General features: G+C 41.0%; 2 protein-coding genes across 2 annotated transcripts; both read right to left on the bottom strand.

Moving 5' to 3' along the window:
• Positions 1-364: 364 nt before the first annotated feature.
• On the bottom strand, positions 365-13,675 carry cep76 (centrosomal protein 76). The gene is made up of 13 exons (XM_087847941.1): positions 13,429-13,675; positions 12,624-12,779; positions 12,302-12,386; positions 11,984-12,208; positions 11,694-11,879; positions 9,497-9,594; positions 9,176-9,304; positions 8,807-8,995; positions 3,682-3,848; positions 2,561-2,720; positions 1,855-2,028; positions 1,331-1,548; positions 365-743 (listed from the first exon to the last, which is right to left on the bottom strand). Exons 1-13 carry the CDS (start codon positions 13,489-13,491, stop codon positions 605-607), a joined length of 1,989 nt encoding a protein of 662 aa, XP_087704067.1. The 5' UTR covers positions 13,492-13,675; the 3' UTR covers positions 365-604.
• A 2,337-nt stretch (positions 13,676-16,012) lies between these two features.
• ptpn2a (protein tyrosine phosphatase non-receptor type 2a) lies at positions 16,013-26,203 on the bottom strand. Its single transcript, XM_006795987.3, has 9 exons — positions 25,792-26,203; positions 24,247-24,337; positions 24,057-24,157; positions 23,782-23,880; positions 22,423-22,560; positions 21,986-22,195; positions 19,341-19,505; positions 18,066-18,256; positions 16,013-17,824 (listed from the first exon to the last, which is right to left on the bottom strand). Exons 1-9 carry the CDS (start codon positions 26,062-26,064, stop codon positions 17,632-17,634), a joined length of 1,461 nt encoding a protein of 486 aa, XP_006796050.2. The 5' UTR covers positions 26,065-26,203; the 3' UTR covers positions 16,013-17,631.
• Positions 26,204-26,446: the final 243 nt, after the last annotated feature.

Raw genomic sequence — 26,446 nt, 5'->3', positions numbered from 1 at the left:
CATGTAGTCAATATTTTCTATTAATGATATATGACATTGTGTGATAGGTCTATATTAAATGGTGGCAAAACCTTTTTAAACTCAAAGACATAATTTCATTACATTCATTTGCATCTTTATAATATACTGTACTGTTTCATTTAGTTTAGTTCTTACAATCTTGGAGCAATTGTGACCATATCGTTCCCTCAGTATCTCATTATTTTTGATTAAATGAGATTGCTGTAAATGAAGGCTCTGTCAAAGCAGGTAATTCTGTATTATTTAAATCCTTCATGCAACTGCAGTAAAACAAGCCTGTTTGTGTTTGAGACACAGGTTTAAACGTCTTTAATAAAGCATGTAAAAAAAATGCACAGCAGGATAAGCAAAGTTGGGTTTATTTGCAAAAATAAATAATGTAAATGTCTGTACAAATGAGTCCACTACAAAATAAAGGCCCGACCATCAAAGCAGAGCCACAAACATGTCTGTGCAATAGTGGAGCTTAATATCAATTTAGTCTCATTGTGAGTCCCGGTGTGTCCCTGTGGTGTCCTAAAATCCAGTGTGGGGTCAAAGCGCAACACAGGCCGGGGTTTCCTGGGCGCCATCCATCTGCTGGTCAGAGTACAGAACGGTATTTACAGGCAAACATGATCCACACTGCGCACGCGTTCTCGGGATAAACGAACACCCGAACGCGGACAGCCAGCCTCACGTGATCGCCACGACAACACACTATCTCCTCACAGAAGGGGGACCTGCATGAAAAATAAGACATTCAGAGCAATAACGTGTGAGAAAAATATTCAGGGAATAAAACCAGTTTAATATTCTGGATTGTTTGTGACAAAGGGACAAAACTGAAGGCTGAGTGTTGGTGAATGTGCGCAGGTTATCTAGAAACCTGTCTACGACAGAGGCAGGAAGTAATGGCATGACTTTTGAGTCTATTATTTTTGTGATCACATTCGTGTTCTCAGCTCTGGCAGGAGGTATAACATGTGAAACTGTTACAGTATATGTTGTGGAAAAGACAGGGTCACTTTTTATTTTGAGGCTATTTCCCATCATGCTTTAGAGTAGATGGTGTGCGCATCATTTATTACTCAATACCGACACTATTAGAACATAGACATTAACATGTTTGTTGGTCTGTGTGCAGCACTTCAGTCTCTTACACCCTCTTACAGGAGAGCCACAGGTAAAGATGAGCCTGAAGTACTGTGCAAAAGTTTGGGCTTCGAGGCCACATAATCACTGGCAACCTTTCAAAAGTCATTGACGTTTTCATACAGCTTTGTTCTCTAGTTGTGATATTTTAACATTTAGTTTAGTCGTATATTACCTGAGGCAGGTGGCAAAGGCCCGACGAGCGTTACGGTGAAGAAAGTGTATAGGGAAGCCTTTGAAAGTGTGTCCGTCTGGCACGGCCCTCCTCACGGCGTCCTGGAACTCCTCGTTGCCGCAGGAGACACCGGTGCAGCGTTCCAGCTCATAGGCTGACAGAGCTGAGGACAGCAGGTAGGACAGGTGGTCGTCCCACACTGTCGCAAGATCCAGGTCCTGGAGGAGAGCACCCCACAGAGTGGATACATTCCTCAGTAACTGTTACACTACAGTCAACTACACAGCAAAGGTATGGTTCACTTATATACTAAAGGTGAAATAAGGTTATAATGGTCATCTGGCATTTTTGTTTTCATCTATTCAGCGTAAATATAAGTGATGTTTAAATAACACACATCATGACTTATTCATATTTTGATGTTTCAAAGAATTATCAGTGTTCTCATCTGTCTCAGTGCTCTAATCAGGCCTCTTTCTAGAGTGCAGGTGAGTTTACCACCATCCAACATCACTGTGTTTTACCTTCCTATGCTCAGATACCAGGTAGCGCATCTCCAGCTCCAGCTGGTTGCTGGCTGCAGCCGGATCCAGAGACGGGGAGCAGAGCGGAGGCAGAGGGGGCAGAGAGGTGGTGGAGCCTGGAGCACAAACAGACTTCAGAGCCTCTTCACTCATTGCTTTCCACCGTGACTGATTCTGAAGAAAATCAGGTAGGGGGAAGAAAAAGAGGCATTTAGCTGATAATCTCATTCACACAGACCCACTACATTGTCCACTGGGTGCTTTGCTTTAGGCCAGCGTGACAGAATGGGAGTTGCTGATGAATGAAACTGTTACAGATTCAATTTCCTTCCCCGCAAACTGGCTCCTGTTCTGTTGATTGAAGATGGCAATCTTCCAGCGAGCTCTGTGCCCACAGGACCCTGCTCCAGGCTACCTTTGCCCTCTGTCTGCCTTAAAATCACCAGTACTTATTTGATTAGGTTTTCTACGTTGGCCAATCTGATATTGCGGCAGGATTTTCATATTGAGGCTCATTTGCCAAATGTGAACCGTTAAGACAACACCTGCCAACGAAACAAATGTGAATAGCGTAATGATATTTCTCTGGCACTCTTTAATCGCTACAGTAATTGTCTTATTAATAAATACAACAATGGAGCATGGAAAGCAATATAATATGGCTATCCTCCAGCCATACCTCCAAAACGGATGTGCATTATATTACCTGGAAGTCAAATACACAGAGCTCCACAGCGTCAGAGGGCTGACAGTTGGCAAGGAAGGTCTGGTGGTTGAAGACACATCCCACAGTGCGGTACGGGTAGGAAGGTTTAGGCTGGGGAGCCAGAGGTGGAGCATCTGGATCTATAGGACGGTGGAGGTATCTGATCACACACAAGAAATGCAAAGAAAAGTATTACGAAATGAAACAAAACACTAATATTACTCAGTGAGAAATGTCTGGTCTGTTCTCTTTTTTAAATTTTAGGCAGCTTCCTTGACCTTCTCATATTTATAATAATGGATTGGATTTATATAGCGCTTTTCAAGGCACCCAAAGCGCTTTACAATTCCATTATTCATTCACTCTCACATTCACACGCTGGTGGAGGCCACAGCTGCCCTGGGGCAGACTGACAGAAGCGAGGCTGCCATATCGCGCCATCGGCCCCTCTGGTAGGGTAAAGTGTCTTGCCCAAGGACACAACAACCAGGACAGAGAGCCCGGGGATCGAACCGGCGACCTTCCAGTTATAGATGCGCTTCCCAACCCCCAGTGCCACGGTCGCCCCATTTAAGATGCACATGATTCTTAAATAACGTAAAATAAATGTGACAAATTGTTCATATGTCCTTGTCCTTCATATATCCTTTAATTCACATCATATTAAGCTCAGATATTCAAACTAATGAAAAACACGCTCCATTAGGCCAGTGCTTCATGATGAGGAAGAGCTTAAGAAACACTAAAATGTAATCAATTGTTCCTTGGCTCAAAGCCTGGCCACCAACTTTCATAGAATCCACTCATGGGATTCCAGGAGATCCTGCTGACTAACGCACAAAGACCGTTTAATGAAGTTAGTGAGGCAAACACAAAAAGCTCTCTGTAACTCAGACTGTGTCTGGTTATAGTTAAAGGGGATACCGAGAAGAGAAGACAACCTTTTCCTTTTTTATAACAGAGTGGTATCCTCTCCAAAGTAACTAATTTCATTTCCTGATAGTTAATTATGCTGTACTTCCTTTGAGAAAAGTCCTGTTTAAATCTGACCTTCAAAGGTCTCGTGAAAGGGGGTGAGTTACTTTGCTTATTTGTTAACTATATTAACAAAAAAAACAGACCTGTGCGCTGTCAGGCTTTCCCAGAAAGTGATGCTCCCGTCAGTACCACGGGTCAGGACCCAGGCATGTGGCACTCCTTTGGCTTTGGTGCCCACGCACACGTATGCATCCATGCCAAAACCCAGCTGGAGGCTGCACAGCAGGGTGGCGTGATCCTCACAGTCCCCCTGTGGAGGACAGAGGGTTATGCTGGGATTTGTTGGGTAGTTTAAAGTGAACTAAATATCTTCATCACATTAGTCCGTTGTTTGTTGTGTTTTAAGAGAAATGTTCATTTTTGTCGTCTGGTTCAGTTAGGTCATATGTCTAAGGCAGAGTTATTGGCAGTACTTTTAATCCTGTTGTGACTTCTCAAAACAAAGAGCCTCCAGCGCGCTCCCCTCTCAGAAGATCATGAGATGTAGTTGAAATCACAGAAAGCCAGTGAGATTAAAGATTTAAGCTTTAATCTCGAAGTATTATGAACAACATTTTACTGCTTTAAATCTGAGATGTTACAACTGTTTTCTCAGAGTATCGTAACATTAATTTTATTCCCAAAAATGTACCTTTACTCTTAAAATATTAAAACCTTTCCCTTTAAAACCTTGCAACCTTTCAGCTTTATTCTCAACATATTTTAACTATTTTGTCAAACAACCTTAAGACTTGATTTTAAAACATTAAAGCTATAAAAATATTGTGGCTTTAAACCCAAACAATACTAATTTAATTCCAAATCATTGAAGCTTTGATTCCAACATATTATAATATCTAATTCTTCTTGAATCTTTTTGTTTTCATAGAAGAAGAAAATAAATATTTTTTTATTTATGACTGTTTTTCTTAAGATTTTTCTGTTTTTGTATTTGTTGCCATTTAAATTTCCCACATGATGCGAGCAGCTGCAGGGAATTTATTGCCATGCAAGTTCCTGCTTCGATTTAACGACACATTCAGAGCCTCTTGTAGTTCCTGTTTCAGGTTAACAGCACATCATGATGATGTCAGGATCCACTGACAGAATGCTTCAGATTTTTGGGAGATAACTTAGAGAAGAAAAAACAAAGAGGTGGAGCATGTTGGGCATATAGGAGTTGGTAAAAAGGATCATGAAATGCATTTTTGTTTATTTTATTAATCTAAAAGACATTTCAAATAATTATCTTTGTTATTTAGTCCAATCCAAGTCCCACAAACTCCCGTTCATTGAAGCTAATCTCACGAGCGTCTCTGGCAGCCAACTTGATTACAGCTTTGTAAAGTCCTTGTTATGCATTTAAATTCAGCTCGGTGATAGCTTGGTTTCTTCATTCCCACCAGCATTTACACTCTGCTGGAACAAGTGTAGGTGTGGCCTAAACTCACATTGGCTGCATGTGGCTAATTTTATGCTGATATTTAAGCAGACAGAATTCTGTTTTCACACCGACCTTGCCTAATTCCTCATGTCAGTACAAGAGTCTCTTCAAACAAAACACAATATCTTGTTCTCGCTGCACTGTTAGCCTTTCTCAGAAGTACCCAATTCAAACAAGAAGCCTCCTGGAGAGGAAATAAGCTCTGGAGTCATTAAATTGTCCATGACAGTAAGCAACTCTTGTTTCATTCGTACAAGTTTTCCTGTAAAGAAGCCTGGGTTGAGCTGGGGACTGTTGCTGCTGCGTGCTGGCTCGGGCTACGGGCAAGTCAGAATGATAGATGTTCCCCAGAAGTGCTAATATGGACGGCAGCATCGGAACAGGCTGAGCAGGACTGATGAGGCTAAATTAATTTTCCCTCAAATGAAACTCATAAATCACAGCTGACAAGGGCCACTTTGTGAGAGTTGTGTTGTGTCTGTCTTGCCAGCCGCTCACACAGAGAAGAGGCAGGGAACATTTATCCTGTGGTGGTCTGGGAAATTCCCCGCTATCTAGTCGAGAAATGAGAATGCAGCAGTCAGTCAACTGTGCACAAATCCTTCTTTCTCAGAAACCACACAGTCAGCCTTACTCGGAAATGCGGTTAGCGTAAACGTGGCCAAATCAAGCTCTGTGATTGTGGAACAAAACTTTACTTTTAGGGGCCAACACAACGCAAACCTGTGACTTCACTGAAAATCTACAGTGTAGCCTGAGGAAGATGACTGAGATCATGTGAGGCTAGGTTGTTTGTGTGTGTGTGTGCGCGTGTGCGTGCAACTGTATTAATTCTATTCACTTGAAAGTGCTCAATCCAGCTCCTTAATTTAATACTTGTATTTTACTTAACTAGCTTCAAAAGCCACAAGGTGAAAGTGTCAAAAACATTTGGAACAACACAAATGTTTATGTTTGGTTTGGTACTATTGCTGTCCCACAAGTCCATCAATCTTTTTCCACTTATCATGTCGCCAGTCTAACCCAGAGACAACCATCCAAACAATCACCAATTACCCTAACACCACTAACTAGAAGCCCGAGTCCCCACATAGTTGCAGGGAGAAAATGCAAACTGCACACAGAAAGGATCCATTGATCGTGGATTCAAACTCAGAACCGTCTTGCTGTGGGGCAACAGTGCTAACCACCATACCATGCATTAGGACAGACCTTCCCAAAGTGTGGGGCCCGCCCCCTAGGGGGGGCGCAGAGCCATTGCAGGGGGGGCAAAAAGGCTCTGCGGGGAAAAAAACAAACAAAAAAACAACGCTGCTAGCATGGGGCGCCTACACAAACGCAAAGCAGGAGATGAAGCATCGCTGAATATGTTTCCAAATCAACTTCATTCTAAGCCAAAGACTAGAAAATATAGCGAAGCATATCTTCCCTTTGGTTTCACCTGCACAAGTGCCGAGGTAGGTCTCCCCTGCAGAATTGGTTTTCCCTTTGTCGGGAGCACACGCTGGGCTGTTCAAATCACGGACAAACAGTAGCCCACATTCTTGATTTTTAGTTCACAAACACTTGTTGTAATGACTAACTACTCCTGACATGTTGGAGATGTTTGCTCTTTATACAGTAAAGTTACAGCAGAATACAAATAACATCAGGCTGATCCTGCCAGGATTTGTTCCCCCTGTCTAAATCACGGACAAACAGTATCCCACAGTTGTTTATGTTTTTAAACCCATTTTGCACAGAGAGGCATTTTTTTTTGAAAAATGTATTGATAGCAATGTTGAATATTATTACACAGGAAAAAAACAACTACATGTAAAATAATCACACCGTGACGCCTCTGCCTTTCTAAATAGACAGTAACTGCGTGTTTATATGTAAGCGTGTAAAACCTGAAGATAGAGACAAAATACTGTTAATCTGACTATCTGCCATTCTGCAATTCCTCTCATGTAAACAATAACGTGGCGCACAGCTGACGTGAAAAAAAGCACATGAACTCTATTCCTCGTCCACACGTAAACGCAAAAAATTAGTTTTAAAAAATCTCCATTTTCGCCGTTTATGTGTGGACGAAACAGCTACGTTTTCAAAAATACCCGTGTAGGTGTGGACGTAGTGTAAATTAGTTAGCAGTTTATTTTCTTAGATTACTTGTTTTTGCTTAATTGTTTACTAAATGTTTGAGGTGTGAAATAAACCGCAATTGAGCAAAATATGGGTGTGTGTGGTTGGAGGATGTGTTAGTGCGTGCGTGTGTGTGTGCGCACGTGCGAGGGGGGGGGGGGGGGGGGCGCAAACATTTTTCTGTAAAACAAAGGGGGGCCCAGCGAAAAAAGTTTGGGAACCACTGCATTAGGACAAAACTCCTAATATACTAAGATATTTTGTAGTGAAGTGGAACAGTGTGAAAAACAGTGCAAAATTATCCAAGACAATGTCTATGTGCCTTTTTCATCACTGATCATCTCCTTTACTAGAATTTATGCTTCAGTGGGAAATCTAAGCAGCAGCTATGTCGTAAGGGCAAAACCCCTCTGAAACCTTACGCCTTAACCTGACATCCACTTTCCTAGAAACGCAACTACACATCGGGCTGTCGCAGCCTGACAACTATGATCGGCCTGCTCAGTACCGTTAAATCCTCCTGTACATTTCAAGCTACTTTTTCACTGCACCTCTTGGATTTGTCAGTGAGAAAAATAAAGATCATCCCGTCAGTATAAGGACTAATAATCATAGCATCAACAAAGGAACCCACAAATGTCAGCAAATTCCTAAAGGGACGCTGTTGAAACTATGGAAGGGGACATGAGGGAATAACATGAGGGGCAAATAGATTTACACCAACTACACTGACCACAAAAAAAGAGTGAGGACCCAGAAGAGAAAAAATTCCCAACGTTTTATTTGTTTCTATCGGCTGGGACTGCATATGAAATACAGCGAGAGGACAACGCATATAAAACACATAATGCACCTGCACAACATCATCCACTTTGTGGGTTATGAAGAGGTTCCTCACACAAGCCTAAAATCAGGCCTTACAGTGAGCTCCACTGTTGTTCCCCTTCCTTTTCAGCCGATTGCTTTCTACTTAACATCGTCACAGCAGAGCTATACTGTTTGTTTTTTTGGAGGTCTCAATTTAACAGACGGATGCAGGACATTATCAGCTGCTATGTTGTGGATAAAAACCTGTCCTGCCAAAGATATGTGAACTCGTGATTTGCTTCACTGTGCTGAAAAAGAAGTCTGACATTTTGATGCATCAGTATGTGATTTACATGATACAATGCATCCCCTTTTGAAGCATTCATTTGTCATTTTTATCAGCTGAAACACAGTCTGTGTTTGCATCAGCAAGCTCTTGAATAGCAGCCGAGTGATACCATCGTTTGCATGGTGGCGCACTGTTTTTAGATCTAGACTTTGCCTTGGACTTGCTTGAAGATAACTTGGAGTAAACATTAACTAAAGCCCAAAACATAATAGTACAGCTAGAACTTTAGGAACTGTCTCGCTTGACTTGTCGCATCACATCCCAGGATTTATTTAGTGTTTAATGGCTTTTCTACTTCATGAGATCTGAGTACAGTCCCAGTGAGTGGCAGATAAGAAAAAAGTAACATATCAGTTTACTGGAACTTTGGTAACAGATGTAATTATCTGCCATTGTTTTGATCTGTGACAATAAGAGATCTAACAGTACAGAGGATGCACCGTCTTGGAAAATGAATCATTCCTACTCTGAGGCTGCCAAGTGGCCGAGAACCTCTCCTTACCTTCCCTCGACACAGGAAAGCCATTAATGTGCACCACTGCTCCTGCTTGCCTCCTCCTCCCACCACCGGAGCCTTCTCGTGGGCTAGAAGGCTGACGAAGCGGGCCGCCTGCCGAGGGCTCTCCAGGAGGCGGCCCGCCCGGAGGACACGTACGTAGGAGCAAACTGGCCTGTTGACGCCATTCTCATCCTGCAGAGTGTGCAGACACACACCCAGAGGAAAGGAAAGGCCAAGAAGGTGACATGAAATATTTGGTGAACTGGTTTTGATGTTAATAGAATGAGCACAGATGCTTCCTTTTAAAAACACAAATCAACCAATGAAGTGATGAAAATGTGCGGGGTGGGGGTGTCAATACGATAGATAAACCTGTGCAAAAATCTTGACCAGCTTGGTCTGATTTGACAGACGGATCTCCAGGAACTCCCTCCACCACTGTTTGGCATAAACCAAGAAGAGCCTCTCCTTCTCGGCCGCCCTCTGCCTCTCCAGTGATTGCTAAATGAAAAACACAGTGACATCACTCCCTCACAACAAAGGCTGTGATGTTTCTTTTACAGCCTCTTTATCTCCACTCTGAGGACGACTGATTCTTAAAAAGCATTAATGGGATTCTGTTGTAATGAGTCACTGGTAATTCACGGAGATTGATTTATGAATAATGAAACAGAGGAATAAATAGATGCTGACCTGTGTGCTGATGATGTCAGCACTCAGAATCTCTGGGAGAGGAGGGTAGAGCTCCAGGCTGACCGTCAAAACACCAGCCGGGACTTTGGATTCACTTCCTGGTGACAAACACACTCTTTACTGAAAGATGTGGCCAGAAAAACAAGAAAAAAGCAAAATTGCCAGATTTGTAATTTGTAAAGTCAAAGTTTTATCATTAAATGTAAGATTAAATGACCCGTACGTTTCTAAGTACTTATACTTATCCCAGTAGGGAGCGAGATTTCTGTAAAAAAACCCAATCAAATTAAATGTTTTAAGAAAAGTAAACTTATCAGACATTACCAATCAAATGTTCTTCAAGTTTTCCAAAGGTTTTTGTGTTTCCAGACCTTTCTTTCAGCATGAGTGCTACACAAACTACACTGGCTTATATATACACATTAGGACAGTACTTGGGGTGCTAATTCTGGAGGGCTTGTGTTCCCGCACAGCAGAGACCTAGTCATAAAATCCATCTAAAGACTCAAATCTTGAAGCATGATTAAATAAATGAAGCATTCAGTTAAAAACTCTGCTGTCTTAAAAAGTTACTAAGTGGCAATAGTAACATCAGATTATTATTACTGGAAAACACGGATATCATTACATGAATGCACAACAGACCACGCTTATTCTGTGCAACTGTGCCCCATGAGACGCAGGAATAGGGGGCAGTTTCTAAGACCCTTTTAAATATTGACCCCATGCAAATCGTGTTTCTGTAGGTGTACCACCACCATTATTCAATTTTAAAATGTGTCATTGCATTGATTTAGCTCTCTGCCACTTTTACACTGTATTATTCTTTTTCCCCATCATAGCTCCACTACAGCGAGCCATGAAGGAGTGACTCTGAGAAGTCAGACTGGCAGATCAGTAATTGGGGTGTCTGCAGACATTGAATTTTGAGTCCAAGTCTAAGGGTAATGTATCACAGGAGGAACAACAGAATGTTACCATACTGATATTATGTCCCACCCTTACTATATCCTATGTAATTGCAATTATATAGCCTACGCTCCATTATAAACTACTCAAAAAATTACAAGAACGTTTTAATTAGTATAGCATCAAGTGAGTTCAACCTTCAGGATATTGATGTTGTCAGTTAAGTAGCAGAGGAGATTGTTCATTAGTTTCAGATGCTTTGACGCTACTGAAATTAACAGGTGCACTGGAGGGGCAGCAGTGAGACAACCCCCAAAATAGGAATAATTTTACAGGTATAATCCACTGACATGTTTTCCCTCCTCATCTTTTTTTGACTGTTATTCACTGGTTTTGCTTTGGTTAGTGTCAGTGTCACTGCTGCACGAGGTGATACCTGGACCCTACAGAGGTTGCAGTTAGTCCAACTCCTCAAGAATGGCACATCAATAACCCCTGCCAGGATTTCTGTGTCTCCCAGCATAGTCTCAAGAGCACGGAAGACATTCCAGGACACAGGCAGTTACTCTAAGACAGCTGGACATCCTTAGATCCTTAACCCATCAGCATGACGGTATCTGCTCCTTTATGCAAGGAGGAACAGGATGAGCACTCCAGAACTACAAAATTATCTTTAGCAGGTCACTAATGGCCCCTGTGTTTTTCACAGATGACACCAGGTTCACCCTGAGTACATGTGACAGATGCAAAGGGGTTTGGAGAATGATACTACCTGTAACATAATTCGGCATGACTGGTTTGGTGGTCAGTGAGTGATGGTCAGGGGAGGCATATCTTCACAGACCTCTACAGGCTAGGCAACGGAACCCTGACTGCCATTAGATATCAGGATGAAATCACTGGACCCAGTGTCAGACTGATGATCCATGACCCACAGTGGGTCATGGATTCCGCCTGGTGCAACACAATCCCCAGCCTCATGGGGTGAGAGCATGCAGGCTGGAGGACGAAGGAATTTATACCACTGACTGGCCCCTCCGCTCAACTAAATCCAATAGAGCACCTCACCCCAGAGCACTGCCGCATCATTTTTTCACTTTTATTGTGGGAGTGTCTTTGAATTCAGCACTTTGTAGGTTGATCATTTTCATTTCCAACCAACACATTAACCGGTCTATACAGCTAGATATCCAGCATGATTTTTTGACTTCTGCTTGTGTTTTTCAAAAATAAAATCAAAAGAACCCTTCATTAGAAACTCTTTGTGCAGAGAGAGTTTGTTGCTCACCAACTCCCATCAGCTCTACAGCAAAGCAGGTCTTGCTACTGGGCGAGCTTAGGACAGTTCTCCAGTCCAGGAAGTAGGATGAGACAAGCATTGTTTCACTGGAGGTGTCTGTTTTTATCAGCACAAAGTGCACTGGGTCACACATTGACAGCATGGAGGTCGCATCTGCCATCTTACCACTTTCCCCTGGAATACAAAAATTGTAAAATTATACTCTGTACATAGATGGTTTATTAAGTAATACAATAAGAACAGTATTTGTGACACAAACAGTGGTGGTTAACACACACCTATACCGTCTCTGTGGATTTCTAACAGGAAGCCCTCCTTGAGGTCAGGTTCACAGGCACAGGGCACTGGCTTTGATCGAAACCTCTGGTTGCGGAAGTGCAGGTAGAGTGTGAAGGTAGAACACACCTGACCAGGTAAGGGATCCGGCTCCTGGAGATGCTCCAAAAAGGCTTTGCCTCCAAGCACCTGGAGATACAGACATCGCCTTGATGGGTCGATATTGGCTGAGAAGAGAAAAGCAGAAGAGGAATAATATTATGCAAAACAGTCTATGCGTCACATTATTATTTGCTTGGTTTGCAAATAATGTTTCTTACTTTTTTTCAGATGAGTGATATCTTTATCGACAAAGTGAGCAGCAGGTTTTGTAGGCGATCCTGTTTCTGCTTCTGTGCCGGCTTCCTACCACGCCAAAACGACACGACAGAACAGTCAGAAAAGATGGGACAGAACTGACACACTGGATTACAGATATGTTTAATCCATACTGAAGGCAAACTTTGAAAGTAAAACGTAGCTATCAAGGGGATCAATACATTGTAAATGTTCAATTTTTGAATGGATGGAATGAAAAATACGTCTATATTAAAAACCAATCGGGAAAATAGGTCTGAAACTGCATCCAAAAAGCTGGGCAACCTGAGTAAAGTGAAGATCTTTCATCATATCATCTATGATGCCTCTGCGCTGCAGAGCACGCAGGAAATCTGCCTCAGACAGAGACCGACGTGCTGGGCCTTCATCATCCCTCACAGTCTCAGCCAGCACCTCTCGGATCTTCCCATGGATATCCATCTGACAAACAGAAGAACAAAATTCCTTCACCTACTTAAAAAATGTGTTTGTGCTTTCTAAACATCCTCTAAAAACAGTCCTTTCCCATTTAAGCTCTGACTTTGGGAAGTGTGAATATGAAGGCAAACCCATCAGGAAATGTTTTATATCAGTAGACCTATAAGTACCGTCTATTCGGTGCATTATTGATGCGAAATATTTTCTCATTCATTACTTTTTTCCATTTACTTTTTTAAAATCAATTTTCATTCAAATCAGCAATAAATGTACGATCGAAAATATAGGATCGAAATTGGTCTTGTGTGCTGTGTGAATTTGTACTTTATCTGCTTATAGAGGCTTGACAGGTAGCTCATATTGACAGGAAAACAGCAGGGGTTCCCTACGGTGCTTTAAATAATACTGTATAAAGAAATGGTGCAGCCAATCTTACCAACTAGGTGATAATATGTGATTTCTCTGTGATGTGCAAATGCAAGGAAATAGCCATTTATGACATTAAAAAAAAATCTATTTGCCCACTATAAACAGCTAGCTTCCCCCCTTCATGAAAAATACCCGTGTATTTGTATGCTACTTAAGGACTTCAGCATTCAACTGTACACTGTGTACAACACGAATTGCCATAAAATCTATATAGTTTCCTCACCTTGAGCAGATGGTTGTGAATGATTTGCTTCAGCTCGGAAGCTTTCTCTGGAGGCAGCGACATTATTGCTATTATTTGTGCTTTTTAGGCTAAGCTAACTAGCCAGACTTAGACATGGGTAGTGGTAGAAACATTAAATAACGCCGTTTCTTCTTATATGAGCTATAATGGAACGTTGTACGGATCCGCCATTATTCGCAGAAATTTTCTTTTCTGACAGCAACAACTGCCAGTTTAAACAGTGGCGGAAAAGCGAGCGGGAAGGTTTCTCCGCTGATGCCCGACACCATACTCCGGAAAAAATCAATACCTCGACAATTTTGCTCTAAAGTTACTGGATTTATAAGAATCGACATATAAACCACGATATAAGTATTTTTGGTGGTATATTTATTGTAGTTTTAGTTATTTTTGCTCACCAATTATTCCCCATTTTATTCAGGGATATTTTTACGTACCCCAATCGCATCACGAATTGCGACGACATGAGAAAGACCCTTGAATTGTAGTTTAAATTATAGCTATTTCTTATGTGTAGCTTTTTCATGTGGTATCGCTTTCTTACCAAGACATGACATAAATGGATCAAAGTATGTATATCGTGTATATTCGGTGTGCATAACCTGCTTTCGACAAAGGAATAAACATTTAAATGCAACTTTGTAAGATTAAATGACCCGTACGTTTCTAAGTACTTATAATTATCCTAGCAGGGAGCAAAATCTCTGTAAAAAAAAAAAAATCAATCAAATTAAATGTTTTAAGAAAAGTAAAGTTATGGTGAATATGGTTGCATTATTTCTTGACCTATTGTTTAAATTCTGTTAATGAGTAGAGAGTGTCACTCGGGAGGGGGCTTCAATGGATGAAGAAAGGTGAAGAAAACAGATGTACAAAGAGGAGTTGGGCCTGTAAGGTTTTAAGTTGTATGTGAGACTGAATACTAATGGATGACAAAACGACCGATTGGCTAGGCAGAGAGATCGAGCTGGGAAGCATGTGTAGCAGGTTAGAGTGATTCAGGACAGATTTAGAAATATGCTAACAAGTGAAGAAATGGAGTTGAGAAGACTGAAGGAGTACTTTGATGAGCAGATGAATGAAGAAAATGAGAGAGAAAGGAGGATGGATGGAGGACAGTGAATCAGGAAGAGCCAAGGATTGGTAAGGAGGATGGGAGGGCAGCTGTAAGGGGATGCAGAGTGGAAAGGCAGTTGGACACCATACCTGTGGAGGTATGGAGATGTCTAGGAGAAAGTGGACTTTTTAACCAGATTGCTTAACACAAGAACAAGGGTGATGTGTAGAGCTGTAGTAACTACAGAGGGATAAAGCTGATGGGGCCATTACCATGAAGATATGGGAAAGAGTTGCTGAAGCTAAGTTAATATAGGTGATGATCAGCAAGCATCAGTATGGCCTCATGCAGGGAAAGAGCACTACAGATGTGATGTTATGTTAAAGAGTAATCATTGAGAAGTATAGAGGTCAGAAGGAGCTTCACTGTGCCTTTGTGGATCCAGAGAAACAGCGCCAAGAGAGGAACTGTGGTACTGTATGAGGAAGTCGAGAGGGCCAGAGAAGTGTGTGTGTAGTGCAGGACATGTATGAGGACAATGAGACAGTGGTGATGCAAGCAGTAGGAGTTACAAACGATCAAGTATCTGCTCTGTGCCCCTTCTTGTTTGCAGTGGCGATGGGCATATATTGACAGTTGAGGTCAGGCAGGAGTCTACACGGATTATGATGTTTGCAGATGACACTGATCTGTAGTGTGATTGGGAAGCAGGTGGACCAGAGCCCACAGAGGTAGTGGTATGCACTGTAGAGGATTAAAGTCAACAGGAGTAACACAAAATAAAAGTGCGAATGAGAGGGAAACGGGTGGAAAGATGACCGTATCGTAGTAGAGAGAGTGAAAATACAGTGCAGAGGAGAGGTGAGGAACAGAGTGCAGGCAGGGTAGAAGATAAATGTCATCAGCGGTGAAAGGACAGCAACAACACTGAAAGTGAGGTTTATATATTGTCTCTTTGAGATGGTGGCACAGACAAAAAGGAAGCTAGAGCAGAAGATCTCCGAGGAGGTTCATGGGTGTACGGAAGGAGGAGATGCAGAGGATTGGTGTGACAGAGCAGGATGCTAGACAGTGTGAGACGGAGGCAGATGATTCACTGTGGCGACTTCTAAAACGACCAGAATTAGGAGGAGCTGTACGATATAACGACAAAGAAGAGATCGAGCCAACATCATACAGACAAGCTGAAATAAGTGCAAAGGCACAAAATACATTCAACACAAACCACACACAAAACACACACAGTCCCAGACAAGAGAAAATGAAATTACTACAGCAGTCAATGTGAGCATGGCCTCTTCTTGAAATATTGAATCAATTCCTGGAATCCACAGTGAGAGGTCTCCAGTCTGTCTGCATTGATTTAGCTCATGGTCAGAATGAAATTATGAGTAACAGCACAGAAAGTGGGTGGGATGGGAAGAGCTGTGGGTAAGCTGCTTTACGGATACAGAATTAAAGAACAGGCAAGCAAAGTTTTGTTTATAAAAAAAAAGAAAAGAAAAAAAAAGAATATTTTATTTTTTATGAAGTATTTAATGTTTTTGTTGTGGTTTTGTCATTTTTCTCATCAAAAGTCTTCTGTCATGTTCCACACTGCAGCTCAACAGTGTACAAAACTCCCCTGAAAACTGTACACAGAAAACAATAAATGAATGGAATGTTACACTATATTATTGTTAAATAAGAAAATAACAATAATAATAAAATAAAAGCCATGTTCTACGGTAGCCAATCAAAAATTTCACTTTAGGAGTCGATACATGCTAAAGACACATTCAATGTTCAATCAACTCAGACGCATGTTACTGTACACCACCTCTAATCTGGTCATTGCAGTGCAAACATGTTACTCACATTATGTGCGACACGACAATTTTCTGTACTGATCACACACACCCAAAAAAAAAAAAAAAAAAAACATTCTGGGAGCGCACTTTTTCTGCCTCCTTTCCGCATTTAACACATTTCAAGGCACATTAAAAGCTTTATCAACCACCCCACAAGGACATCGCTCTCTTCTAAATTTATTCCAAGGTGCTCTCCTTCAGCTTCTAAATTGCACTATTGTAGCTTTGGATTGGTCCCAGTCAATTGAAAACCGAATCGGCGATCATGTGGGTTCAAAACACGGACAGAATGTAGAACGGTACTAGCATCATTTTGTAATACAGGTGTCAGTTATGACAGAGAGATTCAACAGAATATACATTCGACATGAGGGGAGTATGCGAGGGGTCATCATCAGGAGCTTGTCTGACTGTTATCTTCCTAAAAACAGGCTTTGGTTTCTTAAAATAAACAACAACAAAAAAAACAAAAACAGCGTGATCACCTGAACATACACAGACCAACCCATCCAGTGGGTAAATAACTTGCTAAGGGGCAACGTTTATGATCCATGTGGCAGCTAACAAAGGCAGGCAAAAAAAAAAGTGTGCACATAACAGAAAATGACCACTCTAGCCGAGTCTGAAACATTGGCAAGGAAGCTCCCTATGAAGTGTCAACTCAGACAAAAATATTCTTCTGGCCGTGTTGGGATGCCCTGCTAAATGTGAATGGAAGAACAAGTGGTGGTCTGGAAAACCGCAGAACGCATGCATTTCATTATATTACATTAAAACTAAAGAAAAGTAAAATCCTACAGCTGAATCTTGGCTCTGGAGTTTTCCTACAAGTCTACAGTAGGATGAACAAGTCAACACAAGTCATTCTGAAATGCGAAATGTAAAACGTGTTGATTGACACATATCTGACTATTACAAATAAAGAATGTAAAAATAAACCTGTCACTATATATTTCTCTTTGTACTGCACCTTTAGTAAGTTTCTGCAAAGCCATTTTTGCTATGATACAGTACATTCATGAGCAGTGACAAGAAGGAAAGGAAATTAAATGATCGTGCTGGCACCGAGATCCTGAGATGTTACTATTTTTTTGTTTCGATCTTACATGAAAAATATACAGACGCTCGTTTGATCTAGCGCTCCCGCATTTTGACCTTGAGAAATAAATACCCTCAATTCTGCACATATTACTGTCTAAGTCTACGTCGAGAAGAAGTACCTAATCTCAGGTACCGGTGCAAAATAGGAGTCAGTTTTAAGTGACCCGCAGTGCTTCACTGGGAATACATCCAGTACAGCAGGCCCATGGCCAAGACAGCCCCGGCGCCGGCGCCGACATTGAACAGGATGGGTCTCCAGTACTGCCACTTCTCCTGTTTCCTCTCAGACTCTGTCAGTCTCTGTTTCATTTGTTGGACCCTCTGTGCTGTGCTGGCAATCCTTTCCTCACGGTGTCGCTTTCGGACCCTGAAACAGACAGAGAGTGTACAGCAGTCCAACAATAAACAACAGGGTAATGCTCACTTGAATCCCCACACATTGTGTCACTGCTGTACCAAAGCTTTACTACAAAGATGGGCAAATAAAAGGGTGAAACCTGATTTCTATGTGCTCAAAAAGATAAACTGAATCCCAGCGCATGGATGGAAACAACAACAGACTTCAACGCTTAATTTTTAATCTGCCAAACTTCAGTTCTGTTACTTACTGCCCAGAAATTTCTGCCTTATTGTGATCTTGGGCTTCGTCTGGCTCTCCTGCAAGCCCGTCTCCTGAGGGGGCCTGAGACTCTAGGTGGGGTCCGTTGGGTCTGCTGTCGTTAAGGTGAGGTCTAGGTGGAGGTGGTGGAGGGGGTAGATCTGGCTCCAGGTCATCTCTGGACAGCTGTGTCAGCTTGTTCTAACAAAGAGGATGACATGCAGAGACAACCAAGAAGGAAAATTTCAGTGTACTGTCAGCTTATGACAGAGAGGAAGAGAATAGTGATCCTTTTCCAAAATAAAAGCTTAAATTCCTGATTTTTAAATATGTTGCCTCACATTCTCATCATTTAGTTTGCAAGTGGCAAAACTAAAATTCTGGTAAAGAAAGGGCACCTGCAAGATGCAAATGATCAAAGAGCATCTGTATAATCATTACATAACAAGTGTGAGGATCTAGTTAGTTTGTCAAGTGAGTCGGCCATTATTTTGACAGTTACCTTATAAATTAAAGAGGCCCTATTCTTTGTTATGGGAAAGCACCCACACACCACTTTAATTAGACACTTTCTGATGGCTCTGAAGAAAGACTCCAAAAAAATGAAATGGAATTAGGAAGTTTGTAACATTTAAAATTACTGCTGGCAGGGCTTGAAACTCTGGTAATCACATCATTTTATTGTGAGGTTGTGTTTTATGCGGTTTGCGTCGAAGGCAATTTTGTGTTGATGCAGCAAGAGAACATTTAGACAGGATTTTTGCAGGTTTCAGCATGTACAGTTGAAAACTTAAGACTTTAATGCCTTAAAGAATGCAATTCAAGATCCGTTTCCAAGCTAACCAGACCGTGAAAGGATGGTAGAAAACCAAGAGAGTCCACATGTCACCTTAAACTTTACTACTATGTTTATTTTCACTTTTCTGGAGTAAAACAGAATGATTCTAATATACTTACTTATATACAAGCCAATGTTTCTCAACCTAAGTGCTACATATCATTTAAAATTTCTCATTTCCCTTTAATGCTTTCAAATGATTAGCTTCACTTTCCCAGAAAATGTCAAAGAAACATTCAAAATCAGTCATTACCACCTTTTTCAGCGTTTGATGCCAGCTTTTGAGCAAAACTGAAAGCAAAGCTTGAAACCACAACAATGCCTCTGTCTTTTATTGGAGTAACACTGCTCTTCGGGTGGTTACTGAAAGTCAGATAACTCTGGTGTTGGTACAAAAGCTTATTTAGAGCCAGACTTTTACAAGCTTTCAATCATTCTTGTGACTACCTGTGTTTCTGAGTTGTCTGTCAGGATGAGCTTGGCTCCCTCAATGACAGCCATGTATGAAAAGCGGAGCTGGTCAGGGGTCTGGATCAGGCCCATGCGGTATTCCCTCATGCCAAGTAGCACCTTTTGTATGTCCACTGATGACCGGTTTTTCCTCTTCTCCATCTGCAAAAACAGATTTTCCCATTTATGGAATACTGTGGAATAACCGCTTAATAGAGAATCACATCAGGTGCACAGGATATCACACCTTTGTTTTCCTTTAGGAAGTCATGAGCTGTAATATTGAGAAGTTTCAAAAGATGTATTACATTTGAGAAAAATCGAGGTCACCTTTCTGTGAGGGAGTGGTTTGATTTAAGGTGCATGTCCAAACAACTTACCAATCTGTCTCAGAGTCTGATGCTGCTTAAGATGCGAGTGCTGGGAAGAAATATGTTTTAGCTGTTCCAAATCGTAACTCATAAACTGCGTATTTAACAGGTGAGTTAAATACACCGCAGGGCAAAACGATGTGTACAAAATCTGTTTTTATTTATGGGAGCTTTTACCGCGTACATTAACCGGCAGAAATTTCAGGCTCTTTAAACCTGTGCTTTCCAGCTGACTAGGAAGTGAGAACAGAAAGAGCTCCCACTAGAATTCACTTGTTTTTTTTGTGCGTTGTGTCTCCTACATTGTGACAGCTTTACACTTTAGGGTTTCTAATTAATATCTGACATAGAATAAATGTGATCATTTCCTAACGTACAATGGGTATATAAAAAGCCTGTATAGAATGGTCAATTTAACCAGTAAAAACATCGCAAGCAGGGACAGATTCACTTTCCTCTGGCATGATTCTATCCACAGTATGAAGGTGTTCATGGTAACATGGCACCGAGGTGCGCACAGGTCACCCACACTTTCTAAATGTTCAGGAACCTTTGAGGTGGAGCTCGGAGCAATGAAGGCTGATTGATGTTTTCTTACAGCACCATTGTTGTACAACTTTTAAAAGCCACAAGAGCAAAGAGGCTGTTTTTGCTTGTTGCTTTATTAGGAAGGAGCAGCACAAAACATTTGACAGATAGCCTTGTTTATGCACAGGGTGACATTCAAAGGTTATTTGAGGTGATGGGCCAGAAGACTAATTGTTTTAATTTTCTATTTGGGGTTTAAAAAGCAGGGCAAGGCTCTGAAGGAATTCTTGCTTAAGTTTCCAAAACCTAACCCAAAACCAGCCCCCATAAAGCTTTTCTCCAGAAGGCTGAAGGTGTTGAATTTGAAGCAGGAGCTACTTTCATGAGCAGCATCCTCTTAGTCCATGAGTCCGTAAAACTGACTTCACTGTGGATAGTGATGCTGGTGTTCCAGCAATTTCCAGTTCATGGCAGTTCTTGGAAAAGTTGTGACAAATCCAAGCAACTTGATCTTACATAACTGTTTGAACCGATGATCTTAAAATTTGCAATTTTTTGGCTCAAAACGACCTTCCCAATTTGTCTAAATCTACAATTCTCCTTCTTAGAGCTTCACTGTTCCCCGAAATTTCCCATTGTTCAGGTCAGTCCAATGAGTGCTGCCAAACAAATCATTTTAATCACGCCAAAGAGAAACTGCCAGTTGTCTGCAATCATGATCACTAAGAAGAAGCCTATAACCCTTGGCCTTGTAGAGTTAAAAGATATTACAGAATCTTTAGGATTAGTAGATTTGTGTGTATGTATACCTTTGACCCTATGCAGATTAGAGAATTCTTCCATGTCTTAATACAATACCGTAATCCTGGTAACTCTATGTGCATTCTAGCCACCTTTCTTTCTCCTTGCTCCTTTTAGGCTAGACTTTATTAATATAGCACTTATCCAGTCTTACTGACCAAAGCACTTAAAAGTGCATATACATTCATGCAGCACTTTTATTATTGCACTACTGCACAGGGCTTTTCCTATCACACTCACACATCACGGCTTTGTAGTGTTGTTGCTTTCTGCCTGTGTTAGTTTGTCATTCTGGGCTGACTTATGAAGGTGATAATACCCTGCAGGTGATAACCTGCTTGTCCATCTTTAGGTAATTGAAATCAGATAATGGAGAGACATCCTGCATATACTGAGTTTGATTCATAGAAGAGGCTGAAGATCTCCTTCTGATCAACCCACTACTTACTTTTGGTGTAGTGTTGAACAATAATGAAAGACCTACAGCACTTAAGGTCTGGTTAACCTAACAGTTGGCCAAAACAAAAATCATTTTAACAAGGCCGACAGACAAGCCAAACAGCCACAGGAAATTTGCAAAACCTTCTAGTGAAATAAGATTCATCTTTTTTTTTGCTTTTAGAGCTTTAAAACTCATCAAGACATGATAAGAATTGGGAATTTAGTTCCATATAGTTGCAGATACATGTGGAATTGTGGTAATTTAGGAGTTATTCCTGAGAAACATTTCCCAAGAAATAATCAGTTAAGGGCCTCTTCTCTGCTCCAGTTAAAAAATTCCAGACTTAAGTAAGCACGTTATCAGCACACAAGTACAATCAGAGCATGAACGCCTCATCTTACCATCATCAGACTGTAGTCATTGTAATGAGAACCTCTTGCGAAAGAATTCTCTTTAACAGTGGCAGGCTTTCAGTGACATTTCCCCACTCCCCTTCTCACCAAAACTAGACAGGTATCCACCAAGGCAAAGGTTCCTGAGCGACCAATCCCAGCGCTGCAGTGCACCACTGAGGGCCCATGCTCCGGGTCCAGCGAGCCAGACTCCCGAACCTTGAAGAGGAAGTTGAGGAAGGAGGCAGGGGATTCTGGAACACCGAAGTCAGGCCATGTGGTGTAGTGAAAGTGATAGATCTCTCTCGACTCCTCTGTCTGTGGTAGGCATAATGTTTGGTCAAGACTGGAGCATTGTATAGACACAGTTCTGCATGACTTAGCTGATTTGTCACTAGGAAAACATTACACACTCTGAAATCACAGTCTTTTTTCAGCTACATGCTAATACACTTAAATGGTAAGAGACTGGTTAAGCAGTGCTTAAAACCATGCTGAAACTCAAGAGAGATGCTATTAACCAATAGGCGCCCTTGCATACTCACCTTTGTATTTTGCAGTTCCAGCAATCTGATTGTGAAATAGGATTGGTCCTCCTCTGACAGTAGCCTCACAACAAACCCTGTGTCTGTGAAAGACATCTGTAGCTCCTCGGTGGTAGGCCAGTATTGCGCGCACTTTTCCTGTTGAGACAAATACATTCAGTTACTCATGGATAGGCTGTCATGTGCCTCGAGCCATTTGAAGAACTTCTGACTTAAATACTGAGTACAGTTGCGCATATGTACACCATTTCTCCGATTCAGAAAATCAACCGTGTACGAAGAGCACAACTAATTACGTTCTTGTACACCGAAGTACCTGACAGCTTGTTTCCAGTTTCCATAGGTTGTTCTTGGCACCAAGGCCATGATAGTTAGCTACACTAAACTCAACTAAACTCCAAAGTGTGGAGAGAGAGAAAAAAAAGTGTTTACTGAAACTTAAAAAAAAACAACAACAAAAGAAAAACAACGAAGCACACAACAATGAAACCTCACTGAAAATGAAACCTTTTTAGAGAGTAAAACTTAAACTGAAACATGAAAACCAAATACAAGTGAAACTAAAAATCAAAAAAACACATTCAAAACTAAATGCAAAAAGAAACTAAGTAATCATTAACTTCCCTGGAACTGTGGTTAAAGTTTCAAATAAATGGAAACAACAGAACTGAAACTTTACATACAGTACAACTTAAAACATGACCACAGAGCTTAAGACAATCTTGTGAAACACAGAGTTCTGATGAAGTATAACACCACAGAGCAAGAAAAAGACATTTTAAACTGGATTTTTTTTTAATGTATGGAAATTAACTTTTTCCATTGTCAAGTAAAGGAATTTGAGTCATAATACCTGCCCAAAATATCTCAATTAGGCTTTGATCCATAACGAATTTAAACATGTGCAGCTCTTCAGTATTTCAATTCATTTTTTCAAAATTGTGACATTCTTTGCATCTCAATCTGTCTGTCAGCATGATTACACCTACCACGGTGAATTTCATGAAACGTGGTGAAGAGATGGCACAACACGAAAAACAAGCCAATTAAATTTTATAGTAGATCTGATCATCTTTTTGAAAACTCCAAGACAGGGCTGAAATCCTTTCTAGTCTACCAGATAAAAGTGGGTACACTAGAAAGAAAACACAATAAAACGTATCTTGGATTCTATTTCATCTTTTAAACTGAATTTTAGCATCAGTGGAAATAGGAATGACAAAGACAATGGATCTCAAACCTTTTGGGATGAGCAAATGTATCTACATCTATTAATAAAGATATGTCTCCTCAAACTTTCAAACTAACCTAAACAGCAGGGGGACTTCAGAACATAATAATTAGCTGCAGTGTACTCACAGATCCTTTTTCAATCACTCTGTTGAGCATTATAACAGCTTTGCAACTCTGTTCCCAAATCATCAGCCAGAAATGGCCGCATGTGTTCCTCAAGGGGCCCTGTCAAAGCAAAAGTAGAAAATCCACATAAACAAATAACATCCAGAGATCATCAACAACTACCAAAATGCCAAACTCAAATCCTGTGTATTTTCCTTTGAGTGGCACGCAGATGTGTTCAACAGATATCCGTGCAGACAGTTCAGTGTACACTGCTTGTCCTACAATCTACATACCTGAGAAAGAATGTAAGCTCTTTGGGCTTCTTCCACATCGACTAAACTTGCATTGATGTAGTCATTTTCAGAGTTTTCAAGTTTTACCCGACTGTGATCGTCTGAAACCAAGCAAGAGATCACAATTATGACGACGTCATTCTCGGCAGCACATATCATCAATGAGAGCCTTAACTGTCGTAACACTCACATGGGCTGACATCTCTGTAGCGGTTCAGATTCCGATTCACTGGAAGCTTTGCCACTTTGTAGGAATATTCACTGGCTTGGTTACGGATCTCCTGTTGCAGATGAGAAACCAAACAGGAACTCAGAAGCATCGCTTTGACAGCGACAGGAAACTGTGACACAACCTGTTCAATTCATGTGCCTCCAGTTTTACTGGAGTGGTGACCAGTAATGACATTAAAAGAAAAAGCATACAGAGATCAAAGGTCCTCAATCCTTTGTACTCAATTAATCACAACTGGTCTGCTTTGTTTTCATTGTCATTTGTCAAACTTAATCTACTGCAATGCCTCAGGCTGTTGTTTTCCTTTTACAACACAGTCTGCATGGGCAAGGCCAAAGGGCGAGCACAGTTCTATTATTATTTCATTCTGGGGAACATAATCAGTTTTACTGGAGACAAGAAAAGAATAAAAGAGAACAAAAATTATTTTTGACACTCCCAAGAATACTGTCGTGAGCAGGGGCGTGTCCCCTCACTGCCACTGAGCTACAGCACCATGGATAAGACTAGTGGCAAAAGTAATTTTTAGTGGTACACAAAGTACAGTTTCAGTGCATAGATGTACTAAGACATGATGCTGTATTCTTGGTCTGCATATTTGACTTCCTTAAACCTCCCCATTTAGTCAAGCTTGGGACTTGTATTAGAAATGAACTGACAGAGATAAACCAATAACACATGGAACTGAAAAGCATCATTATGTACAATGACCACTATTGGTTTAAATATATTATCATGCTAACGACATTATCCTTAAAATGGGTAAGAAATTAAATTAAGTATTAGTATTCTCATTTCTGTTTAACCCCACTTTAATTCTCAGTAGGACTGGGAGCCTGACGTTAGCATGACAGAAATTTGATCTTTCATGAAATTACTTATCATGCACTTTTTATATACCCCCCCCCCTCCCCCCGCTCCCTGTCAAAAAGTTTTAAAAGGGTTTTTTAAAAATATTTTCTAAATATGTATAAAGTGTGCACGTTCATTTCTTCTTAATTTATTAACACTGTGTAAAAAAAAAACAGTTCTAGTTACATGGCATCTTTGTAGTTCGCAGCTGCACATTACAGGGTCATAGCCAAAGTTTAACCGGAACAGAGATATTATAAACGAAATGCTGTGCTGCGTGGTAAAACACAACACGCTTTTCTGTGGAAGTCCTGATGAGTTCTCAGAAACTGCGGCTGACGTCTGCTAGCGTCAGCCAGCATTAGCTAACCGAAGTGAAGATCGTGCCGATGCACGTTTTCCAGCTACGGAAGTCAGCTAGCGCGAAATGCTAGTTACTCATTCGTCTTTACCAAGTGCACTCCAATATGTATAAAGAACCTGGAAGTCATGTCGCGAAGTGCAGAAAATTACACAATTAAAAGCGTGGACGAAAAGTGACCAAAAACTCGAAGTGGTGTCTAACTTGATAGCTATCAAATTAGCTAGCTAAGTTAGTTAGCAACCGATCGTCATAGAAACAAGAGAGGCCCGGTCGGTGTCCCGACTTACATTGTAAAGGTTTTGCCATCTCCCCGACGAATCAATGTCTTGAAATTCTTCCTCCATTGTGTTGTAGTTAGTGAACCCAGACACTTGCCGGAATAATCTCAGAGTGTTTTCAGCACCGTTCACCAACTTACTCCTTTCTGTCAGCCATCTAAACAGCAGTGTGTGTAACCCTAGGAATCCCTGCGGGGAGTCTGCTGCTCCGGCACAATACTGCTTGCTTGCTGCCTGCCTGCCTGCACGCTGACTGACCCGGGTTGCCAGATATGCGTTCATCACAGCCTTCCGCAAACACACACACACACACAAATCCTCTGGACACTAAACTACAAAAATCTGATATTAACATTAATATAAAAAACACAAGAAAGGATATTGACACTTAGCTCAGTGTTCTATTCAGTTGTTTCTAACTGGCAGATTCTTTTGGCCGTATTTCAAACACTAAAAACAAGCAAATAAACAAAACAAAAAAAACAAGGTATATTGCAGTATTTCAATTAATGCATTAATTTAAATAATTAATGCAATAATCTTATTGAACGCATAAAAGTTATTTCACAATAAATCTACTGAATGTTTTTAAGTACTATTATTTTTTGCCTTTACAAAATTCCTTTGCACAAATCTGTTTAAATATTGTTACTTGAAATGAACT

The sequence above is a fragment of the Neolamprologus brichardi genome, chromosome 11 (assembly GCF_056152115.1).
Source record: "Neolamprologus brichardi isolate AB-2024 chromosome 11, ASM5615211v1, whole genome shotgun sequence".
Classification (NCBI taxonomy): Eukaryota; Metazoa; Chordata; class Actinopteri; order Cichliformes; family Cichlidae; genus Neolamprologus; species Neolamprologus brichardi.
This window is presented reverse-complemented; position numbering and strand designations above follow the sequence as displayed.